Below are 27,927 nucleotides of genomic sequence, written 5' to 3'. Positions count from 1 at the left end.
GATCTGGAGTCCCGGGATCGAGTCCCGCATCGGGCTCCCTGCTCGGCGGGGAGTCTGCTTCTCCCTCTGACCCTCCTCCCTCTCATGCTCTCTGTCTCTCATTCTCTCTCTCTCAAATAAATAAATAAAATCTTAAAAAAAAAAAAACAACATAACATTAAAAGTAGCCTTAAGTCAACAGTGTGTGCACTCTCTCTCATTCAGAATGTAGAGGACCAGTATAGCTGATGTATAAAGAGCATGCCATTTTATTCATTTTTGTTTGTGGTGTCCTAGTTTAATGTTGTCTTCTCAATTACATGGGTTAATATACTTATTATTATGTATTATTTTATTTCTTTTCCCTCCATTGTCTATCAACAGTTGACCTTATCATTTTATTAGAATAATCCAGTCTTTATCTTTTGCTAATATTATTTCAGTGAACAAAATATTTAAAAAGTAAAAGGGAAGTACAAATTACCAGTCATTTAATCATATAGAACATGTCGTCAGATGGACTTGTAACCCCACTGAGGAAGGCATAGTAAGAATAAATCCTATCAGTAAAAAGAAAATTTAAGTCAATTAGTCTAGCTGTGTTTTTACTGTGAAAAGGCTAAAAAAGTAAAGATTAGAAGAACACATCAGAATTATTTTCAAGGTTGTACACCCAAAATATTCAGCACCTGGAATAGCTCTAATTCCTTAAAAAAATCAGATGCTAAAGGATATAAAGAAAACATCCTATAGTTAAAATGTTTGTTTTGTTCTACATTTGGAGCTTTATACCTCCCAGAATGATCTCAGAATAGCAATACTGCCACTAAAGACTTTTTTTAAGCTGTAAACTCACCAAAACAAGCAAGAAGAGAAGATATTTCCTACAATAATTACACAAGTGGGCTCAACATCCAACCACGGGACTTTTACATGCTTTTCATTGCTCTGATAACATCATGAGTCAATCTACAAGATTTAAGGAGCACACAGGAAAAGCTTAGTGCTTCGGAGTTCCTGTTGGTCAGCTAGTTAGTCCATACAATGGTCATCAGAAATGACATTTAATGTTGACAAGCATCAAATTTAAATAATTTTATTTAAAATATTTAATTAAAAATTATTTAAAATAATAAATTTAAATAATCAGTTCTGTTCTGGTTGTCCTCTTTACCAAGAAAATTTTATACTAAAAATATCCCCTCATTGGATGATTTCATTTTTGTTTGGCAAATCACTACTTTAATCTCAGTATTCAGTAGAAGAATAAATTATATTTGATCAACTCATGCAGCAAGATTAAATGAGTTATAACTGATTTTATATTTGTTCACTACACAGTGTATTTCAACTGTATGAACCAAAAATTAACTTAAAGTCTTCAAGTAGCATGAATGATGGATCTTTAACAGGATGAAACATAACAAGCAAAATTGTAGAAGTAATCTAAAACGGAGCTATTGATGAAAAATGTTATTTAGTTCAAAAAATCTATGTGGAAGCATAAAATAAAAAAGGGACACAATACTTAAAATATCGATCCTGTTATAATGACATGGCAAAGGTGAAAATCACTTCTATTCTTTGTAGATAGTTAACTTGTTTTGAGGGTGCATGTACATCATGTCATTTGATCTTCAATATGGAACACCCCTAAGGAACACATGGTATTTTTAACAGAAAACAGGCTCAGTAAGGTTAAGTAACTTGCCCATAGTTCTAACACCCCGGGTGCTCTGATGCCAGAACATGCACTCTCAGCCATGGCCGTCTTCCCAAAAATAAGGCAGATGGCAAAATACCACTCTTAAAAACAAGCAGCAAGGGTGAGGCTTCCTGTAGGCCAAGTTCATAAATCACTTAAGATTTGAAGACATGAGAGTGAATTCTTCCTCTGTGATTGTCATTACACAATTCAGATGGGAGGTATGCATGCGGGGAAGGAAGTTTAGGGAGGAACTGATTGGACTTTAGGGACAAGAAAAACTGCAAAGTTCAGCACATACACCCAAACCCAGTGCACGAAAAAGAAAAAACCTAAGAGAGGCTACCCCACCTCTTGTGTATGCATAAGTAATCCCTTGTAAGGCAGGGATTGTTTTTCTCACCCTCAAAATCCTAACCTGAAAGTGGGGTGCCCAGATATACAGGTCTGAGAAATGACAATGAAGGATGTCCAGTGATCTTTTTCAGTACTTTACAATCCCTACAGAAAATGTTCATGTGCTCAGAAAAGGAACTACACGAACCAAAAAAGTCTGACTTCTTTAAGTGTAATCATGCCAATTCTGTATGGGAATATATGAAATAGGAAACTCAGACGGTCATCACAGTGGTTACATATGTCTAATTAAACAGAAAATTGACAGAAAGAGATCTGTAAATAAAGAGAAAACACTGGTGGCTGTCAGAGGGGAGGGGGCTGGGAGGACAGGCAAAATGGGTGAAGGGAAGTGGGAGATACAGGCTTCCAGTTATGGAATGAAGAGGTCATGGGGACGAAAGATACAGCATGGGGAATATAGTCAATGACGTTCTGTCATAACAGATGGTAGCTACACTTGTGAGCACAGCATAATGTAGAGAGGTGCTGGAAGTTGTGCACCTGAAACTAATGTAACATGGTGTATCAAGTATACTTCAAATACACAGAAAAATGCCATATTCTTAATAAGTATAATTGGGTAGGAAAATTGTTTTCAAACATGCTATCTATAAGGGAACAAATAACAAAGGAGAGCCAGGAGGGGAAGCATTCAGAAGTATTTCTCTAAGATGAAGTTGTTAAGTAAAATAAACAAGGTGTCAGAGGAAATTTGCTTAAGGAGTTAAGAGTGTTGTTGCACTATGCTAATAATTCTGGTTAAAGAGAGAGAATAGCAAAAGAACTTTCAATGACGAAAAAGGAAAGCATCACCAAGATAAGAAACGAAAATGTTAAAGAAGAGACCGCATATTTCAGGTGTGAGTGAAGGCACTTTGAGCAAAATTCTCTAATACAAATATAAGTGGGAAGTGGGGCCAGGACAAACATTATGCTTCAAGGCCATAGGGCCCAACGAGACACATGAAAATTAGGTTTAAACTCAAAGGACCAACATGAACATGCTATAGCTGTGAGGTAGCATAAAGGCAGGGGGTGGAGGGTCCTAGTAAAAGCCAACAAGAATTCCATAATGGGCTCAATTCATCCAGTAGAAGCATCACCTCTGTGAGTAATGGGTACATTGGTAATGGCATGAAACAATGTGCCTAAAACCAATCACGAGTGGAAAACGATGATTATCGTTCTACAACACTATACAGCTGAAGGCATGAACTTCACTTGATGAAGCCTGATGCCTGGGAGGACACTGATGTACTCAGCCTACAGTGTGGGGTCAAGTATTCCCACCTAGTATCTCCAATTTGAACTCCATGGTTCCCATGAGTCCTACAGGAAACAAAGATCTATTACAGAAAGGTGCTGACTCTTTACCCACCCTCACCCCAGCCTTGGGGTACATTAATAATCCTCTCATTTTAAAAGAGAACATCTGATGCTTTGAAATAGAACCAGACCAGCATACATTCTTCTACCATGAACACATCAATGTAGACAGAAAGTTATTCTATCAAGGAGTGAAGAAATAAAGTAGGTCTTGTGCGGATTCCTTCTAGTAAGTTATCAAAAATGCCCTTAAAAATCACATTTTAACAATTCTCCCAAACTCTCTGAGCACCAGTCTACTTGGAAATATTTTTCGAAAGTACAGGCTTTGGAGTCAGGCAGGCTTCCATTCAAATCCTAGCCCCTACCAATTCTGAAGCCTTCTGCAAAGGCACTGAGATTCTCTACCCCACAGTTACTGCACAGGTGACATTCTGTCCCTCACGAGAACACTGGGAAGACAAAGTTGGAGGACACGTGTAAAGCATCTAGTGTGGAGTCTAGCAAGAAGCAGGCACTTGACTGGTAGCAGATGTTTCTGGATTCATCTTGTTGAAGATGGTAATAAAAATAAAGCTAAATAAGATGACAATGAAAACTTACTCCTTATCTCTTGGAAATTGATCAGTAGTTCTAAATAGAAACTATCTACCTAGAGTAGATCATTAAAACAACATATTAATTGCCGCTTGAGAATCTCCAAGTCGAAAGGAGGTGAGGTAAGCTGCACAATGAGCAGGTGCTCCTCAAAGTTACGTGATTGTGGAACTTTTCTCCCTTGGTCTACACGGCTTGAGGCAGCAGTCTAGAACAGATATTCCTTTAGCTATTGTGTAGGGGCTCTCAGAAAGGAAAGGAAAAAAATAAATAAATAAAAGAACCTGAACAGCTACATCTAAACAAAGTAGTTAAAAGATCTTAGTGACTCTGGTAAGAGATTACATGGGTTGGTAAAAGGTATAGTAAAGGGTTTTAAATAGAAATGAGCCAGGCTTTAATTGCTTAAGAGTAAATTCTGGGGCAATTCTAAAATATAAATATTTTTGGATACATTATTCACAAACCAATCACTACTAAAAATAAAAGGAGCCACATTTGTACTTTGGGGAGGTATTAAGTTTCAGATTAGTCCTGTTAACCATTTAAATGTAATTGCCATATTTAATAGGAATTAATAGAGTTCAGCCATATGCTGCATAGACTGGTACAAGACTCCCCGGGTTAGCCCCTCAGCTCCGTCAATTGCTGGCACGTCACAATCTCTCTAAGCCTCAGCTTTCTCATCTGTAAAATCAGAGTAACAACAGTATGGATACCACATCTGGTTATTGTTAGGGTTAAATGAATGAATAGGGCACCTGGCACTTGCTAGCACTATATGTATTAGCTATTAAATCCTGGCCCCCATTGTAGATGAGACTATCTATTACCCAACAAATTTGTCTATTTGTTGAGTAATAGATAAATGCCATGAATTACACTAGAGAAACAAAGGTAAGCAAGATAGTCACAGGTCTTAACAGATGAAGTGAAGTCTCAGCAGAGAGCAGAAGGGTGAGTATAGTAATTTTGCAGGGCAAAATACGGACAGAATGCTCCAGGCATAGGGAACCATAAGTAGAATGATCTGAACTTGGGAGAGAACATTCCATGGAAAACAGCCATAGTTTTGGGGGCGGGGAGTGGGGGTAGGTATGGAATGAGGACAGTGGTTCCAACTCCATGTTTAATAATACAAAATGGATCTCCACTTTAATGGTAAAATTTGCTCATTCATGACCAGGAGTATTCCTAAATACCAGTGGATGAAATAACAATATAAACATATCTCACCAGGATTTTCTCAAAAAGAGATTGTATTGATATGCCTTTCCAGAACAGACTTTCAACACATTAAAGTTCTACATCTGTTGCTAAAATTTTCACACTGATTCAGTGAGGTTAACTGGATTTTCAAAGTTGAATAGTGTGGAATTAAATAGCAACATAAGAGATCAGGAGAATTTGACAAAACAAAACATTTGTCAAAAATTTTTGCCAATATTGACACTGTCATCTTTTTAAACATACACTGTCTAAAATTCAAGCAGCATAACCATATTTACCAGAAAGGAAGAAAGAATAAAATTTGTGTGCCAAATTTCACTACCTTGATATAACCACTTCCCTTACAGTCTTCTTTGTGTCTATTTTTACCCAAAAGAAAATTTCCTCTCCAAATTATTCATTTAAATAAAATATATTTTTTATATTTAGCTCTAATGAGGTTAATTCAGTACAATGTGCATATGTGTGTGTGACAGCTTCTACTTCTAGGACCCATGTGAACTCTGAAATAGACAAAGTGTAGCTGTCACTCTATTACCCCACTCTTTTGAATGCTTCTCCAGTCAAACACTTTCTCCCTCTGCCCACCACTTAGTAATACAATGACCAAGTTACCCCAGAATGCCCAAAGCCCTCCAATCCTACCAGATCTTAGGAAAATTGGGAATTAGACTTGATTCAAATGTCGATCTAAATGCTTAAAAAAAGTACAGCCTTGGTTTCATTAGAAAACCCTTCCTATGCCAGTGATCTTATTTGTAAAATAGAACACAAGCTATAAAATGTGAGAAGGAGCACTACATAGCATTTAATTGTACAGGCTCTTGGAGGAAGCCTGTATGGGCTCAAATCCTAGTTCTACCATTTTATAGCCTAATGAAATTAAGCCAGATACACTCCATCTTTGTGCCACAGAGGGATGGTAACAGTGATAGTTGGAAAACTATTATGAAGATTGACTGAGATAACATACATAAGGCATTTGAAAGACTATCTGGTTCACGGAACACTCATTATATGATAGGTGTTATTATTTCATATATCTATTTTATACTTTTATGCATAATTGTGTTAAGGGTCCCCAAGACCACCCACCAGTTTGATAATTTGATGGAAGGACTCAGAACCCAGAAAAGCTCTTGTACTCATGGTTACAGTTTATTACAGTGAAAGGGCACAGATTAAAATCACCACTGACTTCTCCCAGAGGAGTTCCATTATTCTAGCAATGATGTGTGACAATACATATGAAGTACTGCCAACCAAGGGAACTCTCCCATGCCTTGGTGTCAAGAGTTTTTATTGGGAAGGTCAGTCACATAGGCATGGACCTTCCACATGGACAACCTTAGCTACTTAGTCTCTAGCCTCCTATAGAGGAGAAACTGAACAGTGCACTCCAGGGCTTCAGGTGAACAAGAACAGGTACTCACCATAAGTCACAATTCTAGCAAAACCTATCTATAGTTTGGTCCAAGGCCCCAGGCATAAAAAAAACATCCTTATGAGACAGCATATTCCACGGGCTTACAGGTGATCTCCCAGGAGCCAATGGAGGGCTAGTATTTTCTTTGAAATATGCAGGGTTGAAATACCTCAAGACTATTAAGTTAATCCTTCACTGCACACTGATTTATTAAACAACTACCATGTGCAAGGAGCTGTGATAAATACTTAATATATATTAGCTGGTTTAATAAACACTCTTATGAGAAAGGAACGAGTATTTCTATTTATTTGGGAACTGAGGCTCAGGAAGGTTACAGCAGTTCACAGTCACATAACTAGTGTGGAGTCCAAACCTAGTTCTCCCAGACTCCAAAACCTATGCTACTTCCACTAAGCCATGTTGCCTCGTAAGATATAAAAGTTAAATATACTGTACAATATATCACAGATATAGGCATATATTTATCAATCAAATCCACTTCTTCCACTTCTGGTAGTGAAAAACTAAAGAATCATCTTGAATTTGCGAAGGGAAAAAACTAAAGCTATGAGCAAATGTGTATTTATTATAGACTAGTTTTCCTTTAAAATACTGAGTTTTTATTAAAGGACTATCTCATAACCAAGTGATTATAACCAAGTCCAATAAATTCAGCACTAAATTTTTCCTGAGAGTAAAAAGAACCACTTCTTTAAAATTCAAGCTTTTTTCTTTACCCTTCGAAACTTTTTAATCCCTACAAACATTTGCTGAAATAGAGAAATGACTTACCCATCTATTAAGAATAACATAATTTTTTGTTGCAGAAATGTATCACCAGTTTCCCCAGGGAGGCAAAAATGCTTTCTCACTTTAATATGTGTGTGGTTTTTTTCCTCATCTAATCAGCTAATACTTTTCAAAAGATCTTTTTAATGCCTAAATGAAAGGATTCCACATCAAAGACCTGACCTCCCTATTAAAGTATCTAAAGGAAACCCTAGGAATGTAAAATCCATTCAAAGGCAAGTCACAGGTAGCTTATTGTACAATGCATTAAGAAAAGAAAAGGGGGGAAAAAAAGGCTTCATAAAAGCTTCATGGAATTTGGTAAAATTATACCACAAAAATACAAATTGAGCTTAAGTATAAAGAAACAAATTCATAGCCAAAAACAGATTACAAAAGTGTTCTATAATTGGCCAGGAGGGGAGTCTTTATGAAAAATTTTAGAATTTGTCACATTTTCAATCAAAATTTCTGATTACAGCTTAATGTTGGGAAGGCCAAAAAGAGCACAAACCGCACATTTTTCAATAGTATTAAAATTTGAAATTTTTAAAGCTAACTTTCAACATCGGGAAAGTAGATTTTATTTTACTACAGACAACAAGAGTGTAATAAAGTAATGAGATTAAAGTAATAATCGATGCGATAGTATAGACACAGACACCTTTTCAAAAAACAAATTAAAATTTTTAACATACCATGAATGTGGTTCTGAAGTTATTCAAGTCATTTAAAAAGTCTTCCACAGACATCTTCTTCACATCAATGGCGTAGTATCCCATCATATTCTGGTATGACTTCTCCATATTTTCATGTAACTTAAAAAGTTTCTCGTATTGTTCTTTTGCACTGATAACAAAGCTGTATGTTATAGTTAAGGGATTCAGAAACTTACAATGTTTTAGAAAAAATAAACAAACCCGTGAGTCCAAAGTGCCAAAACTACCTCTAACAGTTCACTGTTCTTATAACTAAATCTATCCTGTACAGTGGTGAAATCTTAAATTCAATTTCTTAACTGTCACAGTTATCAGAAAAGCTAAATATTTATTTAATATTTTTCTTTTACAATTGAGTTTAACAAAATTCTACTTCCAATTTGCGGATCTATGTTATTCAGATCATGCAGTATGATTTAAATTATAGCTCAGTAGCTAAAATTGAGTAATTTCGACGATACTGAAATCAACTACATGGGCACTGAACATACAGGTTAAGTTGGATGACTAGGGTCAATTTCAGGCTCCTACACCTGGAGGTAGATGGCTGTGGGCAGTGCCTTATTCTCTCTGTGCTACAATTTCCTCATCTGTAAAATGGGAATGAGAATACCACCCATTTTACAGGGCTGTTGCGAGGACTAAATGAGTTAATAATGCAAAGTTCTTAGAGAAATGAATAGCACTTAGTAGTAAATGTAATCACTTAGTATTTTTATTGCCCACTTACTCATTTTAAGCTTTAAGTTTCTAAGATCAATCCAAAATAAATTAAGAGTTACACTAGAAACTTCAAATATTATGTAACTTCATGTTTTAACTTCCCTTTGGAAAATTGGTACATATATTCTATGCATTGCATGTTTTAAAATTATGATCTGGCACATAAACCTGCACATACAGAAATGTTCTTTTCTCATTTATTATGACAACACAATTCAAAGCACACTGATTTTCAGAAGACTAATAGTGAGAACATAGTGATGGCATTAGAAAACATTTTTTAAACCATAGCATTTCCTTTGTAGTGTGACAAATCACTAATGCGGTTAGATATACCATACATCATTCTAAAAAGATGACTGCTAAGAGTATCATTCACAATCCTCTATGGCTCCTTTAAACTGGGACTTTTAAAGAAACGGAACACATAGAATTAAGCTTATCAAAGCCATCTTACTGTCTCTAATGTAAGAAAATAAACATATTAGTATAATTTTTTAAAAAGTCAGTAATAAGAATAACTAGATTCAGACCAAGAAAAGAAAACCAAACATGGAATGTTTATAACCTAAAGGAAAGATTTTCCACAATTTCAAAAGATAGGATTCCTCTGATCAGGGTATCCTCCAGTGGAAGATAAAATAAGGAAACTGATCTGGGCCCTTTATTTTGAGAGAGAAAGAGGCAGCCTTGCTGCCAGATGGGTGGTGAAATCCAAGGGGCATGGAAAATTTCTACCAATTGGAACCCAAGCTCCCCAAAAGGAAAGGCATCCCAGTCAATCACAGCTCACTTGTACCCATGTCTAGGGTCAGACCACAGATCACTTACTACCCTTCTATGCTAGTTCCTTTTTCTCCTTCTTTTCCCCGCCATACAATGCTCTTCTTACTTTTATATATAGTATTTTAGGAAAAAAAAGAACAAACTAGAACGTAGGAAGTCTGGATTCTAATGCAAGAGTTGATATTTTTTAACAACCTTAAGAAAATCTATAGATCTTTCTGTGGCTATCAACTGAATAGCAAAATGCTTCCTTATATTTTCTAGAATCTAGATCAGAATAGCAGCAGTGGTTGATGAGTGGTTGATGAATTTATGTGTGGTATCATTTCTTAATGCTTAAATAACAAAAGATTTTCTATAATTACTCAAATCACAAAATCGTAAGAAATTGTAACAATACAGCCACACGGGACAGATTTCCAATCACTTTGTCTTAGGAAATATCCATATTCATGAAATATTATAAAGTGAATTTATGTAAATTAAATAAACCACATTTGAAACACATTCAGGAACTAACATTAAATGGACCATATGGTGATTCATTTGTAATGTGAAATAATCATTCCTTCATTTATATAGTAAGGTCAGAAATCAACACTGGCCTATTTATTCAATCTATAACTCTCACCTAAAATTATTTATGTCCCAGATACAGACTATATGCATATGGATTATTTATATACCCTCAACTCTTTTTTTTTTTTAAAGATTTTATTTATTTATTTGAGAGAGAGAGAACACATGAGAGGGGATAGGGTCAGAGGACGAAGCAGACTCCCTGCCGAGCAGAGAGCCCAATGCGGGACTCGATCCAGGGACTCCAGGATCATGACCTGAGCCGAAGGCAGTCGCTTAACCAACTGAGCCACCCAGGAGCCCTATATATCCTCAACTCTTGTCTAAAAGAGAAACTGTTTTCTGCCTTTGCTTGTCCAAACCTATCATTCAAAGCTTCCTTCAATTCTTCCTCTTCCACAAAGCCGCCTTCTCTCATCTCTACGGCTATAAGTTCGTTCCACTGACCACAGTATTTGTAATCCATTGTAGTCTGCTGGAACAGAGTTTTTCCTTCTAGTCCAATTCCCTACTCGTGCTTTGCTCCTGCTACATTTCTAGAGGATGGTCACCTCTGACGGTCATCCTCTTCTGTAGATGCCCTGTTCCATCTGCTTGGCGGCTGCATTAAGTCTACTCGCCTGCCACTACATTGGTGCCAATTATTCATTTTCCCCTAGTGTGCCATCATTCTTAAACTTTGGTGGCAAGGGTTAACAGCCCCCCTCAAAAGTGCGATGAAAGCCATGGAACTTCCATTCAAAAAATTTCATATCTACGCATTCACACACATACATTTGGGATGTAATGCTAAGGGTTAATAGAGTCCCTGAAAAGTAGGCGTGCTGGACAACACCCTAAGTATACTACTTTAGGGGGTGTTTCTAATTGTACGGTCCTAAAGCTACTCCTTTTCTTCCCCCTCACTGCATGGTAAGGCTTTGCATTTTAATAACAGGCACTTCACAAATATTAGCAATTTTATCCTAATACCTGGGAATATGCCCATTCTCAAGAATCAATTTGGTTGGGGCGCCTGGGTGGCTCAGTTGGTTAAGCAACTTTGCCTTCAGCTCAGGTCATGATCCCAGGGCCCTGGGATCGAGCCCCATATCAGGCTCCCTGCTCAGTGGGTTGCTTGCTTCTCCTTCTCCCACTGCTGCTTCTCCCCCTGCCCACCCCCCGGCTTGTGCACGCTTTTTCTCAAATAAATAAAATATTTTTAAAAAAGAATCAATTTGGTCAACAGGTTGAAATAAAACTAAGTATTATCCAATAACACTTCTTAAGATTTTCAGGGAGTAATCACAAGTTAATAAAATATTAGAAATATCCTGAGCACTTTTTTTTTTTTTTTTTTGAAGACAGAGCAAGAGAGGAAAGCACATGGGAGGTGGGGGCGAGGGAGGGAGGGAGATTTTTTTTTTTTTTTTGAAGATTTATTTATTTATTTGAGGGGGGCGTGCAGGGGCAGAGGGAGAGGGACAGAGAAACTCAAGCAGACTCCCCACTGAGTGTGGTGCCCGATGCAGGGCTCCATCTCATGACCCTGAGATCAGGCCTGAGCTGAAAGCAAGAGTCAGGTGCTTAACTGACTACTCCACCCAGGTGCCCCAAGAAAGAGAATCTTAAGCAGGCTCCACACCAAGCACAGAGCCCAACACAGGACTCAATCTGACAAGAGATCAGATCATGACCTGAGCCAAAATCAAGAGTCAGTCGCTTAACTGACTGAGCCACCCAGGTGCCCGCCTGAACATTCTTAATAAAAATACTACAATTCTATATAAACTAAAAAGATGTGATAGGAAAGAAAACCAAGAGCCAAAACCATGGAAATGACATGGTCTTGTTTTAACAGCTAGAAAGCTTTCTAAGTTAATTTTCTTATCATTGTTATCTATGAAACAATTTGCTCCCAAAGGAATGAAGTGGAGCTTTGAATAACTGGAATTATCCACAAGAATGGTAAAATTGTGATTGAACAGAAACAATTTTGGAAATAGTCAAATTAATTTTCAGTTTAAAATGATTGTCTGATAGGACAGAATAAATGGTTAGATTAATGAGGCACTCTACATCATTACTGATGGGCTATTCTCTCATTAAGAGATGGTGAAACCACCCAGCACAAATACATTTCACATTCAGTCTCATGTCCTGCCCTGATTATTGTGCTTCCCCAAACAAGGATATCTAGTACTTCCCTTAACACATCTTATAAGGACCAGCTTCAATCCGTCCTCTATGTCTAATACCTTTTATAGATCTTCTTAAGTACTCAGGATCCAGCTAGCCAGGCAGCCAGCCAGCCATTTGGTAAGTATTCACTAAGCTCCACTGCATTCCACTCTTCTGGGCAATAGAGAAAACACTAGTTAACGAGGTAGGCAGAGTCCCTGCTTTCATGAAACATACATTCTGGAGAGTGGGGCAGAGAAAAGAAGTAAATGCATGAGAGAGAGTGAAAAGTATGATGATGAAAATAAAAGTGTGTGATATTATACAGACTGAGAGAGGCTAGTTTACGTTGGGTTGTTGGGGAAGCTGTGGCTAAGGTGACATTGCCTGGAACAACTAAAGTGTAACTATAAAAGAGCTGTGAGCACCAAGTGCTGCACCTGTAGCACAGTGAGACCTCAGGGAAGGAAAAGTTCATTACCAACTTGGATGAGGAGAAGGATATTTTAATCCGAGTTCTAACACTTTGTTAAGAACGTAAATGGAAGATGAGGAAGGGAAGGGGAGGGAAGGGAAGGGAAGGGGAGGGGAGGGGAGGGGAGGGGAGGGGAGGGAAGAGAGGAATTGAAGAGAAAAATCTGCTACTACAAATCACCCAATTACCCAAACTCCCGCTCTTGCAAATGGACACATATTATACATATTATGTTTCACAGATCCCATTCGTCTATTTTACTTTCTAACCACTGTTCAATTAAATAGAAATGTACTGAATTCCTTTATCCAAAAGATGCTGTGTTTTATGTACTGTGGAATACAGATATAAGACCTAAGTCTTTCAAGGAATTAACTGGAATAGTTTTAGCATCTACATAATAATTTCAGAAGTGCCTAACACATTGTTACATACGAGAACAAGAAAAAAAAGTATGAAAATAAAGTAGGATTGCAGTGAAGAAATTTAAAGACTATAACATGGGAAAAAGCCAAGTGATTGTAACGTAAGTTGTGACAAATACAAAAATATATAAATGTCTGGCAAAATGATTTTATTCTAAGAAACTCAGGAGATGAAGTAGGAAAAGAAAAGGTAAATCCTGGGCAAGAAGAACTTCAAGGGCAATGCTCTAGGATCTATTTGTTATTTTCCTTAAAATTCTAGTATTCTAGAATCTAAAGTTCAAAAAAAACGAACAGGCACTACATGACACAAGTCCTGGCATTTTCCTAATTTTCTCATGTATAAGAGCTAAATGTGGATACTTCACATGTAATAGTTTACATGTAACTATGCTGATGGACCTGCCTCAAATTTGTGTCCCACATTTTTCAAGCAAATATTTACAGTGGAAATAGTCAACTCCAATTATATTTCTGTCCCAGGCTTAGCAACTGGAAAGTAACATAATTACTACTAAAAAGTCAATGTGAATATATGAAATAATTGTACATGCTATTTTAACGGATGTACTAAATTCATATTTTTATACTCAGTAGTATATGTAAATAAAAAGCATGCACTGGAAGAATTACAATATACTATAATTGAATGCTAATAGTGAAATTTCATATAACAAAATTCTATCATTATAATTTAAAACAATTCAATTAACGGATTAAGTTACTAAGTCATGACTGTTTAAATATCTACTTGTAAAAATGTATCCCTAACAAGTTAGATAATACACATGTTCTTCCAGAATTGGCTGATGAACCAAACAATTTGACATGTGTTTCAACTAATGAGCACCAAAACTTAAAACATAAAGTTTGAGCGTTAATAACCCAAAGTTCAGTTAAATACATTTTTATTCATTGTGCGTTTTAGTTTCCGAATTCTTTCATTTTCTAAGATCTGATAAGAAGCTCACAATTTGCCATTTTAATAAGATCTATATAAATCCATTTAATATTCAAAATGTGACTTGTTGTCAGTCCTAATTAAAGTAAACAAAGCTCTGCAATGAATGAATTTAATTACTTCGAAACTAGTATGTCTAACCAAGATGAAAAGCAAACGAGTACAATCTAATCTCAGCAAAGAATATTTATGATTATAAGCTTTGTCGATAGCAAAGTGCACCAACTGTTCATATATCTGACTTCCAAGAGATACATGAATGCTAATCAGTTCATTAGAGGCTTCTAGGTTGTGATATTTAGTGACAGAGGATGTAGTAGCCTTCTTGTCCATGGAGTATAATTGTACTCAGAATGAAAAATTGTTTCCAACAAAGCATCATCCTTCCTGTTTCTGATTTCCTGCTGGTTGCTTTTTATGAGCTGCATACCTTTGAAGAAGCCGACATCATTCAGCTTCTTGTTTCATATGAATACAAGTATGGATAGGTCCTGGGATCATCTGCTGAGCAGGATTCTACCACCTTCACGCCAAGCTCAGGAATTTATCTTAGGTTATAGGTTCCAGAAACCTGAGCCTCCTAATTAGTACGCTCACAGTGTATTACCAGAAACTGTATGCAAGCAAACCCTGTTCTAAAATGCGGTCTCTCTATAGGGAACAATGAAAGTACTTCAATTAACGGTGCTTAATGATTAAAATAAACTGTCACATGTGAATATTTTAACATGATAAAATGATTGAGGGGGAAAAAAAAACTAAGGATGATGAAGCTAATGTAACTCCGCAGTAACAAATTTAGTTTTAAAAAGCATACTTTGCCAAATGAGAAGGTGCTGCGAAAGTATTCTTTGGATGGGTAAATACAGATTTCACCTTTAGTTTAAAAACAAAACAACAAAAAATACCAAACAAACCTTCTCAAATGTAGTGATAATGGTGCCCTACTTAATAAAAGAAGAAACTGAAGGGGTAGGGAAGATATGAAAGGAAACACATTAGCCTGAATTGATTGTTGCTGGAGTGCATTTTTATGGTATTTCCCAAAAGAGACAATGAAGAAAGTTAAAAATTGAACTAATTCACAATTAAGCTGAAAGCATATACAATAAACTCTATGACAAACCAAATAATAATTTTGTGATTTGCTAAATCTCAGGGGAGCAGATATGGAAAGAGGAAAAATAGTTACTTTATTTCAATTATCTCAGTTTAAAATATTAGGAGTGTCTATTTATAAGAGTTCATTGGAAGTGGGTTATCCTTTCATATAAAATTCTGAGGTCCATATGGGATTTTAATAATGCATAGTAGTAATACTTTATTATAACACAAAAGATATCAGTCTCTAATCTCACACAATGGTTTGCAACACAACTCAACATTCATTTCAGGAAATTAAAAAAAAATTTATTACTTCAATTACTCATTAGAGATTAAACCACAAAGTTAGTGAAGCCAAAGATAATCGAATTCAAAAGAAAGCTTAAATTAAGCAGGACACAAGTCTCATTGACACACACACACACACACACACACATTTTATTTTGGGTTTGGAGAAGACCTATACAAGTAGTGATCATGACAAATTCCATTTTGATTTTGGAATCAGGCAGTATTTCTAAAGGAAATATTAAAGTTTCTGGAACATAATTTTTTATACCAACCCTTGAAATTAAGCTGACTAGTCATACCAGTTTATAAAATCTTTGTTTTCTTCCTGAAACATTTCAAAAGTATCTAAATCACATCATGATTCAAACTTCCTCAAACTGAGTTTTCACATCCTTTCAATTAACCATGAACATCAGAAGGAAACAGGGCAAATGGAAGGGAAAAGATGAGAGAAAATATCCAAATTGATATTAAAAAAAAAAAAAGAATTGAAAGCAGAATACGTTTCTGTATTGTTCATGATAGGTAAACACAGTGATAAATTTCCCCACAAGAAGGCAAAAGTTAAGCTGCTCTTTGGCACTATAGAATAACCACTGGTTATGCACATAAACCTACAACATTAAATACATTACAACTCCAGTTGACTAGTGACGTAAGTTATTTAGAGATCAGAAGGATATGGACATCTTTGTCACAAACTTATCATGCAAGTCCTCAGGAGGGGGAAAGGTTTCCAAATCTTTCTCAAGCTGTTGAAGCTGCCTTCCCATCTGCTTCAAGTTCTTTTCCAGCGTTTCTACAGAGACTAAAAGAAAGTATATTAAATGCCTTGAAAGGACAAAATTATAATATATAAAAGGTAAAACATTCTAGGAACATTTGTGCAAAACCTTACAATAATAAAGTAAAATTCTACTGAAGATAAATTTCACTAATTTTTTTTAAACCTTTAGATTTTCAAATGCAAAACTAAAGGAAATTTCATATTTTAAAAAAACATAAGATGAAATCATTAGGAAATGCTCACATGAACAAACCACATTTATTTTTTTTTTAATTTTTTTTAATTTTTTTTTTTTATTTATTTGACAGAGAGAGAGACAGCGAGAGCAGGAACACAAGCAGGGGGAGTGGGAGAGGGAGAAGCAGGCTTCCTGCCTAGCAGGGAGCCCGATGTGGGACTCGATCCCAGGACCCTGGGATCATGACCTGAGCCGAAGGCAGACGCTTAACGACTGAGCCACCCAGGCGCCCAAACAAACCACATTTAATAGTTTTGTTTAAAATTAGAGCCCTTGACCTCTACACTACAAGATAATCAGTCTATTCAGAAAAAGAGGAGCAAATAGAGACTCTTAAACATTAAACCCCTTTTAACATCATTTTAACATTTTTCAAAATCATGATCTCTCAAGAGGAACCATGAGTATGTGGAAAAGACAGGGAAAAGAGTGTTCTATTGTCCAAGCTAATCTATAACAGGAATGAAAAGGTATCAGAAGCTACTTAAGCAATATGTGGAACAAATGTCACATTTTCTTTACTGGTACCCTGAGCACAATCTGTGTTTATTATCTAATAACAGTTTCCCTTCCTTCACGGGGAGTTTCTCTCACAATGCACATGAAGGAACAAATGATAGGGCACTAAGGCCCTATCAGAATGTACTGGTCACCCAGCAGGACGTTGAAGAATCACTTCCTAAAATCTATGCATAATTTTAGATGACATCAAGGAAAAAAAATTAACAATATATAAAGATATAGCGACCCAAACCAAATTTAGGGTTCAGATGAATTTTGGCTAAAACTTTTTTTACTTCCCACTACTGAGAACTATATGAAATAATGTTTAAAAATGCATATACTAATTCTAAGTACACTACCACGTTTAGGCTTCCAATTAATCCTGAGGAATGGATACAAGTCAGGTTTCAACTGTAAGAGTGGGAATACCTTTGAAAGCAACCTAATGGCCCAATAAAATGGGACTGAGTTAAATATATATATATATATATATTTACAGTCTTGGTTCAATAAAATGGAATAGAAGGGAAGCATGAAAAACAATGTTGCGTAAGAACATGGAGTTTTGTTTTTTAAACTAGCTGTATACAAAATAACATTTGCTATTCTAACATAAATAGCTGTTAATAAAACCTTAACATATTTTGTTGTAAAATCAATTAGCAGGCTAATTTTCAGATACTTTTTTTTTTTTTTTTTTTTTTTGAGAGAGAGCGTGCATGCACACATGCATGAGCAGAGGGCAAGGGGAAGGGCAGAGAAGCAGACTCCCTGCTGAGCAGGGAGCCTAATCTCAGGACTCCCGAGACCGTGACCTGAGACGAAATCAAGAGTCAGATGCTTAGCTGACTGAGCCAACCAGGCGCCAATGTTCAACGAGGCCAACGAATGAACTTTTCAGAGAGCCGCATATAATAGTTGTCGGCGCCCAGAGTGATGATATTTTAACCTCCGGCTCCCACTGTAGTGAAGCCATTCTGAAGTTATATTAGGTGCATATTTTATCATTAATTTTGTGCTACTCATGTTTTCCCTGTCAGCCTTACATTTAAGACAATAACACACACAAAAAGAGTACATAAAATATTTCTATCAGCATTTAGTGCATTAATTATTTCAATTTACTTAACTCAAGTGCCCAAATCTCGCTGTACTTTGCTCATGACGGTAACACATGGTTCCTATGCTATGCTCTTTCAGTTTTAAGTCTGTTTGTCAATTATTCACAACCAAGACATCTATTTAATTAGGCCTGGGGTGTTTCATTTACTCTTCTCATTTCCAATTTTTTTGTTTGTTTCTTTCAAAGTTCTCTATCTGCACTACAAGAGATTCCCTTTGCTCTCCTAGTCTATTTGATCTCTTGCCTAATATTTCATTAGCATTTCCTCTATCATTTAAGAAATCTTACAGGTGGTTCACTTTTATACTTCCTGAAACTGTGAAACTTCTCATTAAATAAATACAAGTTCAAAAACACATAAAATCATTTTGAGTGAATATGTGCTCAGAAGAGTTTATAAGCTGTACAGCCACTTTATGCTGTAAATCAGGTTCAAAACAAGCCTATTAGGATAATATTAGTGAAAGTCGTAATGGTAGCAGTAGGGATAACAGTAGCAGTGGCTAGAATGTACCAAGTATCCTGAGGTCCTGTCTTCAGCATCTTCCATTAATATTTTCAAAGATTTATTTATTTATGAGAGAGAGAGAGAGAGAGAAATGCAGAGGCAGAGGGAGAAGTAGACTCCCCTGCTGAGCAGGGAGCCCAACGTAGGGCTCGATCCCAGGACCCTGGGATCATGACCCGAACCGAAGGCCAACGCTTAACCGACTGAGCCACCCAGGTGCCCTGGATCTTCCATTAATTTTTAAAATCCTCACAAGATAATCATGAAATAGATATTGCTATTATCCCATTTTACAGATAACAAAAGTAGAGTTGAGTGAGTAAAAGTTAAACTAAAAGTAGTGAGGTCAGAATTCAACCTCAGGCAATTAAATTCCAGACTTAATTTTTAACTGTTTTGCTCTACAGAATACATTTTACTTTTACAACTGCTACCTATCTATAACAGTGTTTAAGTACATAGATGTGGCTTTCACACAATGACTGTCTTTTTGTATAATCTTGCCTCGTCCAATTGTAAGTAATCCACATATGGCCAGACTCAGGGGACTAGATGTAAGCATTCTGGACGGATGGCTGGATGACAGATAGACATGCTACCTTATTTTTTAAATGAAACTTCATGTGTTAATACACCGTGGAACAAAACCACATGCTTAAAATACTGTTAGTCCACTAATCCAATTTATTATACATACACATCATATTTGGGAAATATCTACAGAAAGGACAAATAAAAGTTCAAGGGACTCCAATGTAACAAAAAGCACAAGGCAAATACTGGGAAGGAACACAGTTGGATTTTTTTTTTTCTGACACCCAATACAACGTTCCAATACCTATCAATTCTCCGATTCGCGGACACCAATTGGGTAGTCTTCCACTTCAGTTCTGACACTAAGTACCTGGAGTTAATGCAGAGCCCATGGAGTTTAAGGCCTCAGCCCCACGAGACTCACTTCAGAAGACAATCACAAGACCCAGGGACCACCCATAACCCACACTTTTGACTAACTGGTTACAGAGTCAGGGGTTTCCATGCCCCTCCCCCCACTTATTTTCCATCATTTAATGTTTTCCAGAACTCAGGAAAGCACTATACCTGCTATTACAGTTTTATTATAAAGGATGCAATTCAGGAACAGCCAAAGGGAAGCTATGCATACAACAAAGAATGGGGGTGGGGAGATGGTAAAGAGTTCCCATGGCTTCTATGAATATACCCCAGCCTCCTCAGCCTCATTGTTTCAGAGTTCTTCCTGAAGCTTCATGACACAGCATGACATCAAATCAGCCGTCACTGGTGACTCAACTCTATCTCCAGCCCCTTTCCCCTCTCCCTGGAGGTCAGAGGGTAGGCTGATAATTCTAACCCTCTAATCACATGCTTGTTGCCTCTGGTGACCAGACTCCCATCTGGGAGCTATCTAGGTTCCTCCTCCCCCCACCCCCACCTGCCTGAGTCATCTCATTAGCATACAAAACACATTTTTATCACTTAAGAAATTCTAGAGGTTTTAGGAGCTCTATACCAGGAAACTGGAAAATGACCAAATACATATTTCTAATATACCACACGGATATACAGAAGTACATGTCTGGAGAGAAGGCAGAACTCCAGTACCTGTGAGGAGGTGTAAAAATAAATAAATAAATAAATTTTTGATTCATGAGTTGTGTTGCTCAGAAGGGTTTAACAACCTTGGCCGCCCCCAGAAGAGCCAGCTGCTCGTCACTGAACACAGAGCCATCCCCGTGAGTGATGGGCACTTCCCAGGGCGATGAGAGAAAGGCTTAAGAAAGAAGCCTGTATGAAGTGATCCTGTGAGCCTTTTCCAATTCTTTGTTACCCAATGGGTCAGAAACTATATTCTACTAACATTGTGATTTGAAGTAATTTCTCACTGGCTTAATTTCCACATCAGTGAAATGGGAAGAATCCTACCTCTTATTTTTACCTCTTAGGCATTTCATAAAAGATCAAATGCTGTAACATAGGAGAAGGAATTTTTTTAAAGACAGTGCACGATGCACTGTTATTCTTAGCTCTCTAAAGAAATGAAGAGCTTAAAGGCTGAAAGAAGTAATAGCAGACTCAAAGAAAAAGTAAAAAGCATCATCATCATCATCAGGCCAGGAACAGTGTTGTAGAAGTCAGTCTAAAAAGAAAAGTTGCTAATTTCAAGAACAAAATATTAGGACTGTTTGGGGCATATTCAAACATTTAACACTGATGTGATAAAAAGTAAGCAAGTGGTCTCTAAAAATGCTTCTTGAAGCTACTCTACAGATGGAAACCCCACTAAGCCATTATTTATGCTTCATCAGCAGTCTCTGGTTACATTATTTGTACATTTAAGTGTAAGTGACCAACTTTCACTGGTTTTTAACTAAAGACCACAGCACACTTGGAAGAGAGAAAGAAGGATGTGAGCAAACTGTAGGCTAATAATGCTTGGGCCATCCAATGGGTAAAACTAAAGAATATATAAGAATTTCTTTGGTGTCTTTCTTTTTCAGCAATTCTACTTCCACAGAGAAATCCTTTAAACATCTTCAAATATAATTTTAACCACACTGTTTGTGTCAAGTTCTTTGAGGTCAGTGATTATATATATTTTTTTATATTAGAAATCCCAACTACAGCAGAGTTTTAAATTGTACATCCTCAAAGAAGTGCTAATTTACTGGTGTCCCTGTATGTGACCTGTGTATGAATTTTATCTTTCAACACTGTCACAGTCCTCGACTAAGAAATTAATCTTATTTTTGTATTCCTTTCCATTATTTGGAAGTAACAAAACACAGCCATCATCAAACAGAGTTGACTAGATTATTTTAAGGGCAATTTCCACTTTTTCATTTTACTCGGTTAATATTCATTCAAATGGGATGTCTCTCAGTCACCTCAAATATCACGTGTGCCACTGCCCATCTGCAATCTCCACACCCAGCCAGAACCAGGAATTGTGTTTCCTGTGGTAGAAACCTGCTAGTCTTTACCCTTCCCTCTCCTGCAACCCTCAGATCCAATCGTGACATCACTGGCATTTCATTTGGCAAACAGTTCTTAATTTCTTGCTCATGGGAGCACCATTCAAGTGATCGGGATCTTTATCTCTTCTCTGATCTCCGGTCTCCTTTTTTTCTTCAGTGCCTTCTCCACACTGCACTTAGGAGTTTCCAGACAAACACCAATTTAAAGACGGCTTCAAGCTAGCCAGTAAACTGCTTTCATGACAACATCTGAGCTCCACCCACAAGCTGGCTTGACTATCTCATGTTCTGCTATGCTTTACTCTCAGAGCAACATCCTGCTTGTAGTTTCCCTCCCCCAAACCCCTCTTCATCCACTCTGTGGGTACTGACCCTGGAAAAAGTATGTCTATTTGCCTTGTCCACTGTTCCTCGATCATTCCCACTCATACCTAAAATAACAAGAGTCAAAAACTCTAGCTAGTCCCCCTAGTGAGGTGTCCTCCCCACCCATCATACCAGGTAATTATCTCTATCTTTGCAATTACTACACTCCATTACTTTTATCTTTGTGTGTGCCTTCCTCTCCCAAATGACTACGAATCCTTGAGGGAAGATACCGTATTTATTTTTGTATCTTCAGTTACATAACACACTGCAGACACTCAAATATTTGCTGAAGGAATGGATTTTGGATTTAGCTTTAATCTCGTGAGGTTAATAGAGTAAATATCTCAAACCTTAAAATCCAACACACAGATTTGTCTTCAAGTGCCTTGTCATTATGATAATTATGCATTAGAGGTGTTAAGTATAAAAGTTAAAAGTCACAACCATAAATATTTAAGTTTAAAGTAATCATGAATATAGGCTTTCTGTAATGCGATGGCCTCCACCATTTACTAAGATTCCAAGAAAGGAGAGTAGAAATTACACACATTTAAGTAATTTTTACAATTAAATAACAATCCTCTATGAATATCTCCTGGAGATGCTGGTTATTATTTTATAACAAGCATCCTTAGAAGTGTCACATTCATTCTTACCTATCATGATACATTCCAGGGAAAATGATTTCTTTAAAGAAGGCTTACACAACTTATTACCATAAAAATTCAAACATTCAACCTAAATGAACCTTCCTGTGCTCACAAACACAGTCGTTTTGTGAGGGCAACACACTAGGCTAGAGCATTCAGGCTCCCAAGCAAATAAAGGTATTTTATAAAATTCTAAGAATATTTTATAAATGCGAGTTAAAAAAACAATAAATTGGATGGACAAGATGGACAAAAACTCAGCAGCATTTTAAAAACCTCCACATTAAGTAGGCCTCTAACAAAATCTAAGTTCTGGAATAGCATTATGAAACCCATGATTATTTTGAAAAGGTATAAAACTGAAGCAAGAGGACAGAAAAGCACAAACTCAAAATAAATCGCAGCTCGGTATGCACCAGGCAAAGGTAAATCGAAAGAAGCAGTGGGAAACGAGTAGCCAGTTATCCTCACCAAGCACTGGCCTTCCTCTGCTCAGCTTTCCTTCCATCCCATTGTTCTGATTCTTAATGGGACCTGTTATAATAAATTGTCCTAACTTGCATTCCCTAATTTACTGTACTATGTACAATGAGAGTTTTGTGGTTATTTTATTTTTTTAACATCATGCTGCAAGAGAATGGCCTATGTCTGCTCTGGGAGCTGGAAGGAGGTAAGGTGGAAGGCAAGCAGAGGTGAGGCTGAATGGCCCAGTGGAAGGCTCCCTCACGTCAGTTCTGCTGAACCCTCCTCCTGCCCCACTCTCTGCTCCGGGGGAGAGAAGCAGCCTTGTCCTCCACAACCATGAAGAGAATGTTAAAGGTCAGTCAGCGTTTTAGACACCAGTAGTAGTGGTACAAACAAATCTCTTTCATAAACCATATTTACCTATAAGAATTTGGGAATTCCTTCTTGCAAATAAGATGTTCAAGAACACGGTAAATATGACACAAAAGAGGTCCGTCACAGAGACGTCTGTCACAGTATTCAAGACGTTCCCTCAGGATAATGGTTTTGTGTGCCTGTGTATGGGAGGGAGATGGTGCCACTTTTACTGTGTCCTATGGTAAATATGAAGTATAGATTGGATGCTGTGCAAATTATAAGACAAACTTTCACATAGGACCACGAGAGACCACACAGCCTAGCATGTCCTAGACTGCGTATCTCTAGACCTGAAAAATTGTAAATTTTTTCTCCGGCCTGTATCCTCCCCCTAAACGCCAACTGCCTATTAAACATCTTCCCTTAGTATTTCATAGGCTTCTTAAACTCACATTTCCAAATTGGGACTCATCTTCCTCCTTGAACCTGCTTCTACATCTCAGTGAACAATTGGTGTGGTGACTCCTCTTTCTCTCATACCCAACACACCCACTCATAAAGTCCTGTTGGTTCTACCTTCAAAATCGAAATACTTCCCACCGCTGTTGCTACCTCCTTCTCGTCCCAGCCAACATGCTTTCCTCTCTGGATGATTATTACAGCCTCTGAGTGGCTTCACTGCTTCTGCCATTGTTCTGGATTTTTCCCCAGGACAGCAGCCAAAGCAATCCTTTGAAAATACAAGTCAGATGCCACTCTTCTGGCCTGAAAACTTTCTAATGGCTCCCCATCTCAGAGTAAAGTCAAAATCTGTCTAATGATGAATCCTGTCCTGTAGAATCTGTGACCTTTCTGACCTCATCTCCTCGCATATCTTCCCTCTGTTCCAGTCTCACTTGCCTATCTTGGGACTTCTACACGGCTCTGCTCTCTGCCTAAAGGGCTTCTCTCAGACACCCAAATTGCTCTGCCTCCTCCTCCCACCTCCTTCACATCTTTTCACAAAGGCCACCTTCTCTATGGGGCCTTCTCTGATCACTCAACCTTACCTGTGGGAAAAACAAAACAAAACTCTGCCCCGGAATGCCAGAACTAACCATCTGACATACTGTACATGGACTTCCTCCTTTGGCAGATGTTCCATAAAATGTGAACTTCAAGAGAGCAGATACTTTTCTTTTGTGCTCATGGCTCTATCCAGGCTTCCAAATTTTGCCTGGACAGAAGGAGGCACTCGTGAGATGGCTCGTAAAATAATGAATGAGTCCATCTAATTTAGGCCACTGTTTCATTTTTTCACTGTCAAAGTCAGGTCTGATCCTTACTGATGCAAGTGCCTAGCACCTTGTTTGCTACACAGTGAGAATTCAATAAACTTTTTGGGAAGATTTCTTTCCTTATGGGGTCAAAACATACCCAAAACTATTAATGAGCACTAGTACTTTTTTCCTTAAAATTCACAGTTTGACAGACAACTGCTGAGAAACTGTCCTAACAGTGACAGTAGTTTCACTGCTGATCAATTTTAAATCTATACTTGAAGATGACCTTTTCTGAGGGGAGGGGGGAAGATTATCCAGAACATATTTTCTTTAGGTTTTTCTATGCAGGCAAATAAATATCTTTTTCGACATTCCTATCACTTGTATCATTTATCTTAAGTGTTCATTCGTATTTCCTATTTTCATATGGAAATGGAAAACATTTCCAAGTAACTAATTCCTTAATAATTCCGGGCTGGTAAATTTGTTTTTTTAAATAACATGCAAACATTTCCAGAAAAAAATAAGCTCCAAGTTGTTGAAGAGTGGTTGGACCCTAGCTACTTTTTACAGCTTAATAGAAGACCTCTTTCAAAAGAAATCTTTTTATCAAAGTTCAAAACAGGAAATAAAAATAGTGACTCAGCCTGAAGCAGAGGAAGGAAAATAGAACTCACTTTCCAAATTCCATTTCCCTATGCTAGTAGGCTCAACCAGTGAAAATGCATTGTGTTGTGCATTTAAGATTGTGCAATTTCCTATATGTATATCATTCTTTAATTTTTAGAAAAGTAAATAAATTTTTCAGCAACATCGATCTATGAAATCCTAAAGTTTGCATAAGTTTCAGGCAAGACACAGTTGGGACCTGTTCAAATAACTATTGAGAATACATGTTAAAATTACATAATCATATTATTCACAGAGACTCATGTTTATCTGCATCATTAATGATAGAATAGGCAGATGTGTGTCAATAAAAAATAATCAAAAAAAACCCAGCTAAATTACAGAAAATATAGAGAATATTTACAAAGTCCTTATGGTGTGCTATTCAATCTTTATAGCTATTTGCATGTATTAACCTATAACTTCATAACAAACCTCTGAATTAAGTACAACTATTATCCCCATTTTACAGGTAAGAACACTGAGTCCCAGTGGGGCTAAGGAACTCATCCAAGGTTATATACCTCTAGCAATGGACAGAGCTGGGGTTTGAACCCCAGCTGTCTAACTTCAGAGTCTGTGACTGTAACAACAGCTTCCTCCATAATGCAACGTCTCCATAATCTAAATGGGGATCACATTTTTTTATTTTGCCCACTGAAATTATTTATTGGAGTTATTGTAATTGTCACTACTTATTAATAAAAATTCCTTACATTCAGAGGCATATGATGGATTTCAGTTTTAATTGCTTTACCATTTGCATGTGATGATGAAAGAAAAGGGTATTTCATAAGTTCATCAACAATAACCCTAAACACCAAAACATTTCACAACATAATGCTAACTGCCGTCCATATACATGTCTATCTGTGTAACTGCGCTTCACCATTTCATGACACTCAGAGAATGGTGCTACTTCCATGCAGTTCTGGGAGTGAGGACAAGGATGAGTACAGGGAGTTGAATAGTATCCCTCCCACCCCCCCAGATCCATGGCCACAAAGCACTTCAGCATGTGGCTTATTCGGCAATAGGATCTTCGCACAGGGAATCAGTTGAGGATCTTGAGATGAAATCGCCCTGGATTTAGGGTGGCTTTAAATCAAATGACTCGTGTCTTTACAAAGAGAGGCAAGAGCCAGAGACACGGAGGAGAAGAGAGCGCCAAGGGTTGCTGGCAGCCACCAGAAGCTAAGAGAGAGGCTCGGGATGGCTCCTCCCTGACAGGCTTCAGAAGGAACCCATCCTACCAACACCTGGATTTCAGACGTCTGTATTCCTGAATGATTCGAGCATAAATTCATATGCCTCTGCTGTTTAAATGAGCCTAGCGTGTGCTCATTGCTACGGCAGCCCTACGAAGCCCCTGCGACTATTATTTCAGGACCCTGCCAGCCTCCCAGAGCCTGGTTTCCGGGCAGCAGCTGACAGTTTCACCTGCGGCACTGGAGCCACCCCACGGCTCTGCACCCAACTGGCCACATGGGTGAGCAGTGACATTCAGCAGACTGCCGTGACGGAGCACGTTCCATCCACTGCCTAGGCGTCCTCAGACTGCACAGATTTGTTACGGTAAGCTATCCTTCAGAAGGCTCTCATTCCGAAATTCCTTTCATCCACCTTGCTTATAATTTCCCACTTCCTGATGCAGCACTGAGCAGCCGTAAATACTGCTTTGCGGCCAGCCAGCCAGGAGAGCTTGGAGACCTTGCTTGTCACTGTTGCTCCTGTCCTGTGACTTGATGTCCTGTGACTTGATGTGAGCTACGGCTCATAGGTGACACTGAGAGAACTGTTCCAGTAGCTATTTCAAATGTGTAGCGGGCCCCAAATCTGAACACTGTAAACTGTTAGTTTCTTGAAAAGATTAATGCTGTACTGATGCCACTTTCAGTCTGCTAACCTCCAAAAAGATATAGAGGTCTTCCTGATGTGTTTTTCTTCTTCATCATCATCGATCAGCCCCAGCAGCAGCCGATTCAGGAAATGTTCTCAGCTCAGTATCTCAAAAAGCAATCTTTCGCTGGACGTGTAGTTCCTCCATGCCTAGTGTTCTTCCACATCAGTCTACAGAATCCTCAATCTTTCGAGGGACTTTGGCCATGGTCTTTCTACATTCCATTATGCTGCTTTTCAAAATAGTTTATATTTGCACAGAGCAACAGCGCAATACAAACTTACATGCAAGTCTCCGATATAAACTTTTGATGCCAACTCTATCTAGATAATCCCTGGACATTAACTGGGAGAATTTAAATAGAATGCCACTCATCAGACAACTTGCACCTTGTGGCCCCTTACCAGCACACTGAGCTCACA

The 27,927-nt window shown here is 37.7% G+C and overlaps 1 protein-coding gene across 1 annotated transcript in view; it reads right to left on the bottom strand.

Annotated features, from left to right (window-relative positions):
• The window catches only part of DIAPH3 (diaphanous related formin 3), a 485,828-nt gene that overhangs the window by 174,039 nt on the left and 283,862 nt on the right, over window positions 1-27,927 (bottom strand). The window contains exons 23-24 of the mRNA XM_035003260.1: window positions 16,361-16,485; window positions 8,153-8,317 (exon numbers count right to left, since the gene is read on the bottom strand). Of these exons, the coding sequence (XP_034859151.1) occupies window positions 8,153-8,317; window positions 16,361-16,485 (290 nt within the window). The remainder of the gene's footprint in view (window positions 1-8,152; window positions 8,318-16,360; window positions 16,486-27,927) is intronic.

Source organism: Mirounga leonina, unplaced genomic scaffold (genome assembly GCF_011800145.1).
Source record: "Mirounga leonina isolate KUSES-001 unplaced genomic scaffold, KU_Mleo_1.0 Mir_127, whole genome shotgun sequence".
NCBI lineage: Eukaryota > Metazoa > Chordata > Mammalia > Carnivora > Phocidae > Mirounga > Mirounga leonina.
The sequence above is the reverse complement of the archived record's forward strand: the minus strand, read 5'-3'. Positions and strand labels throughout refer to the sequence as shown.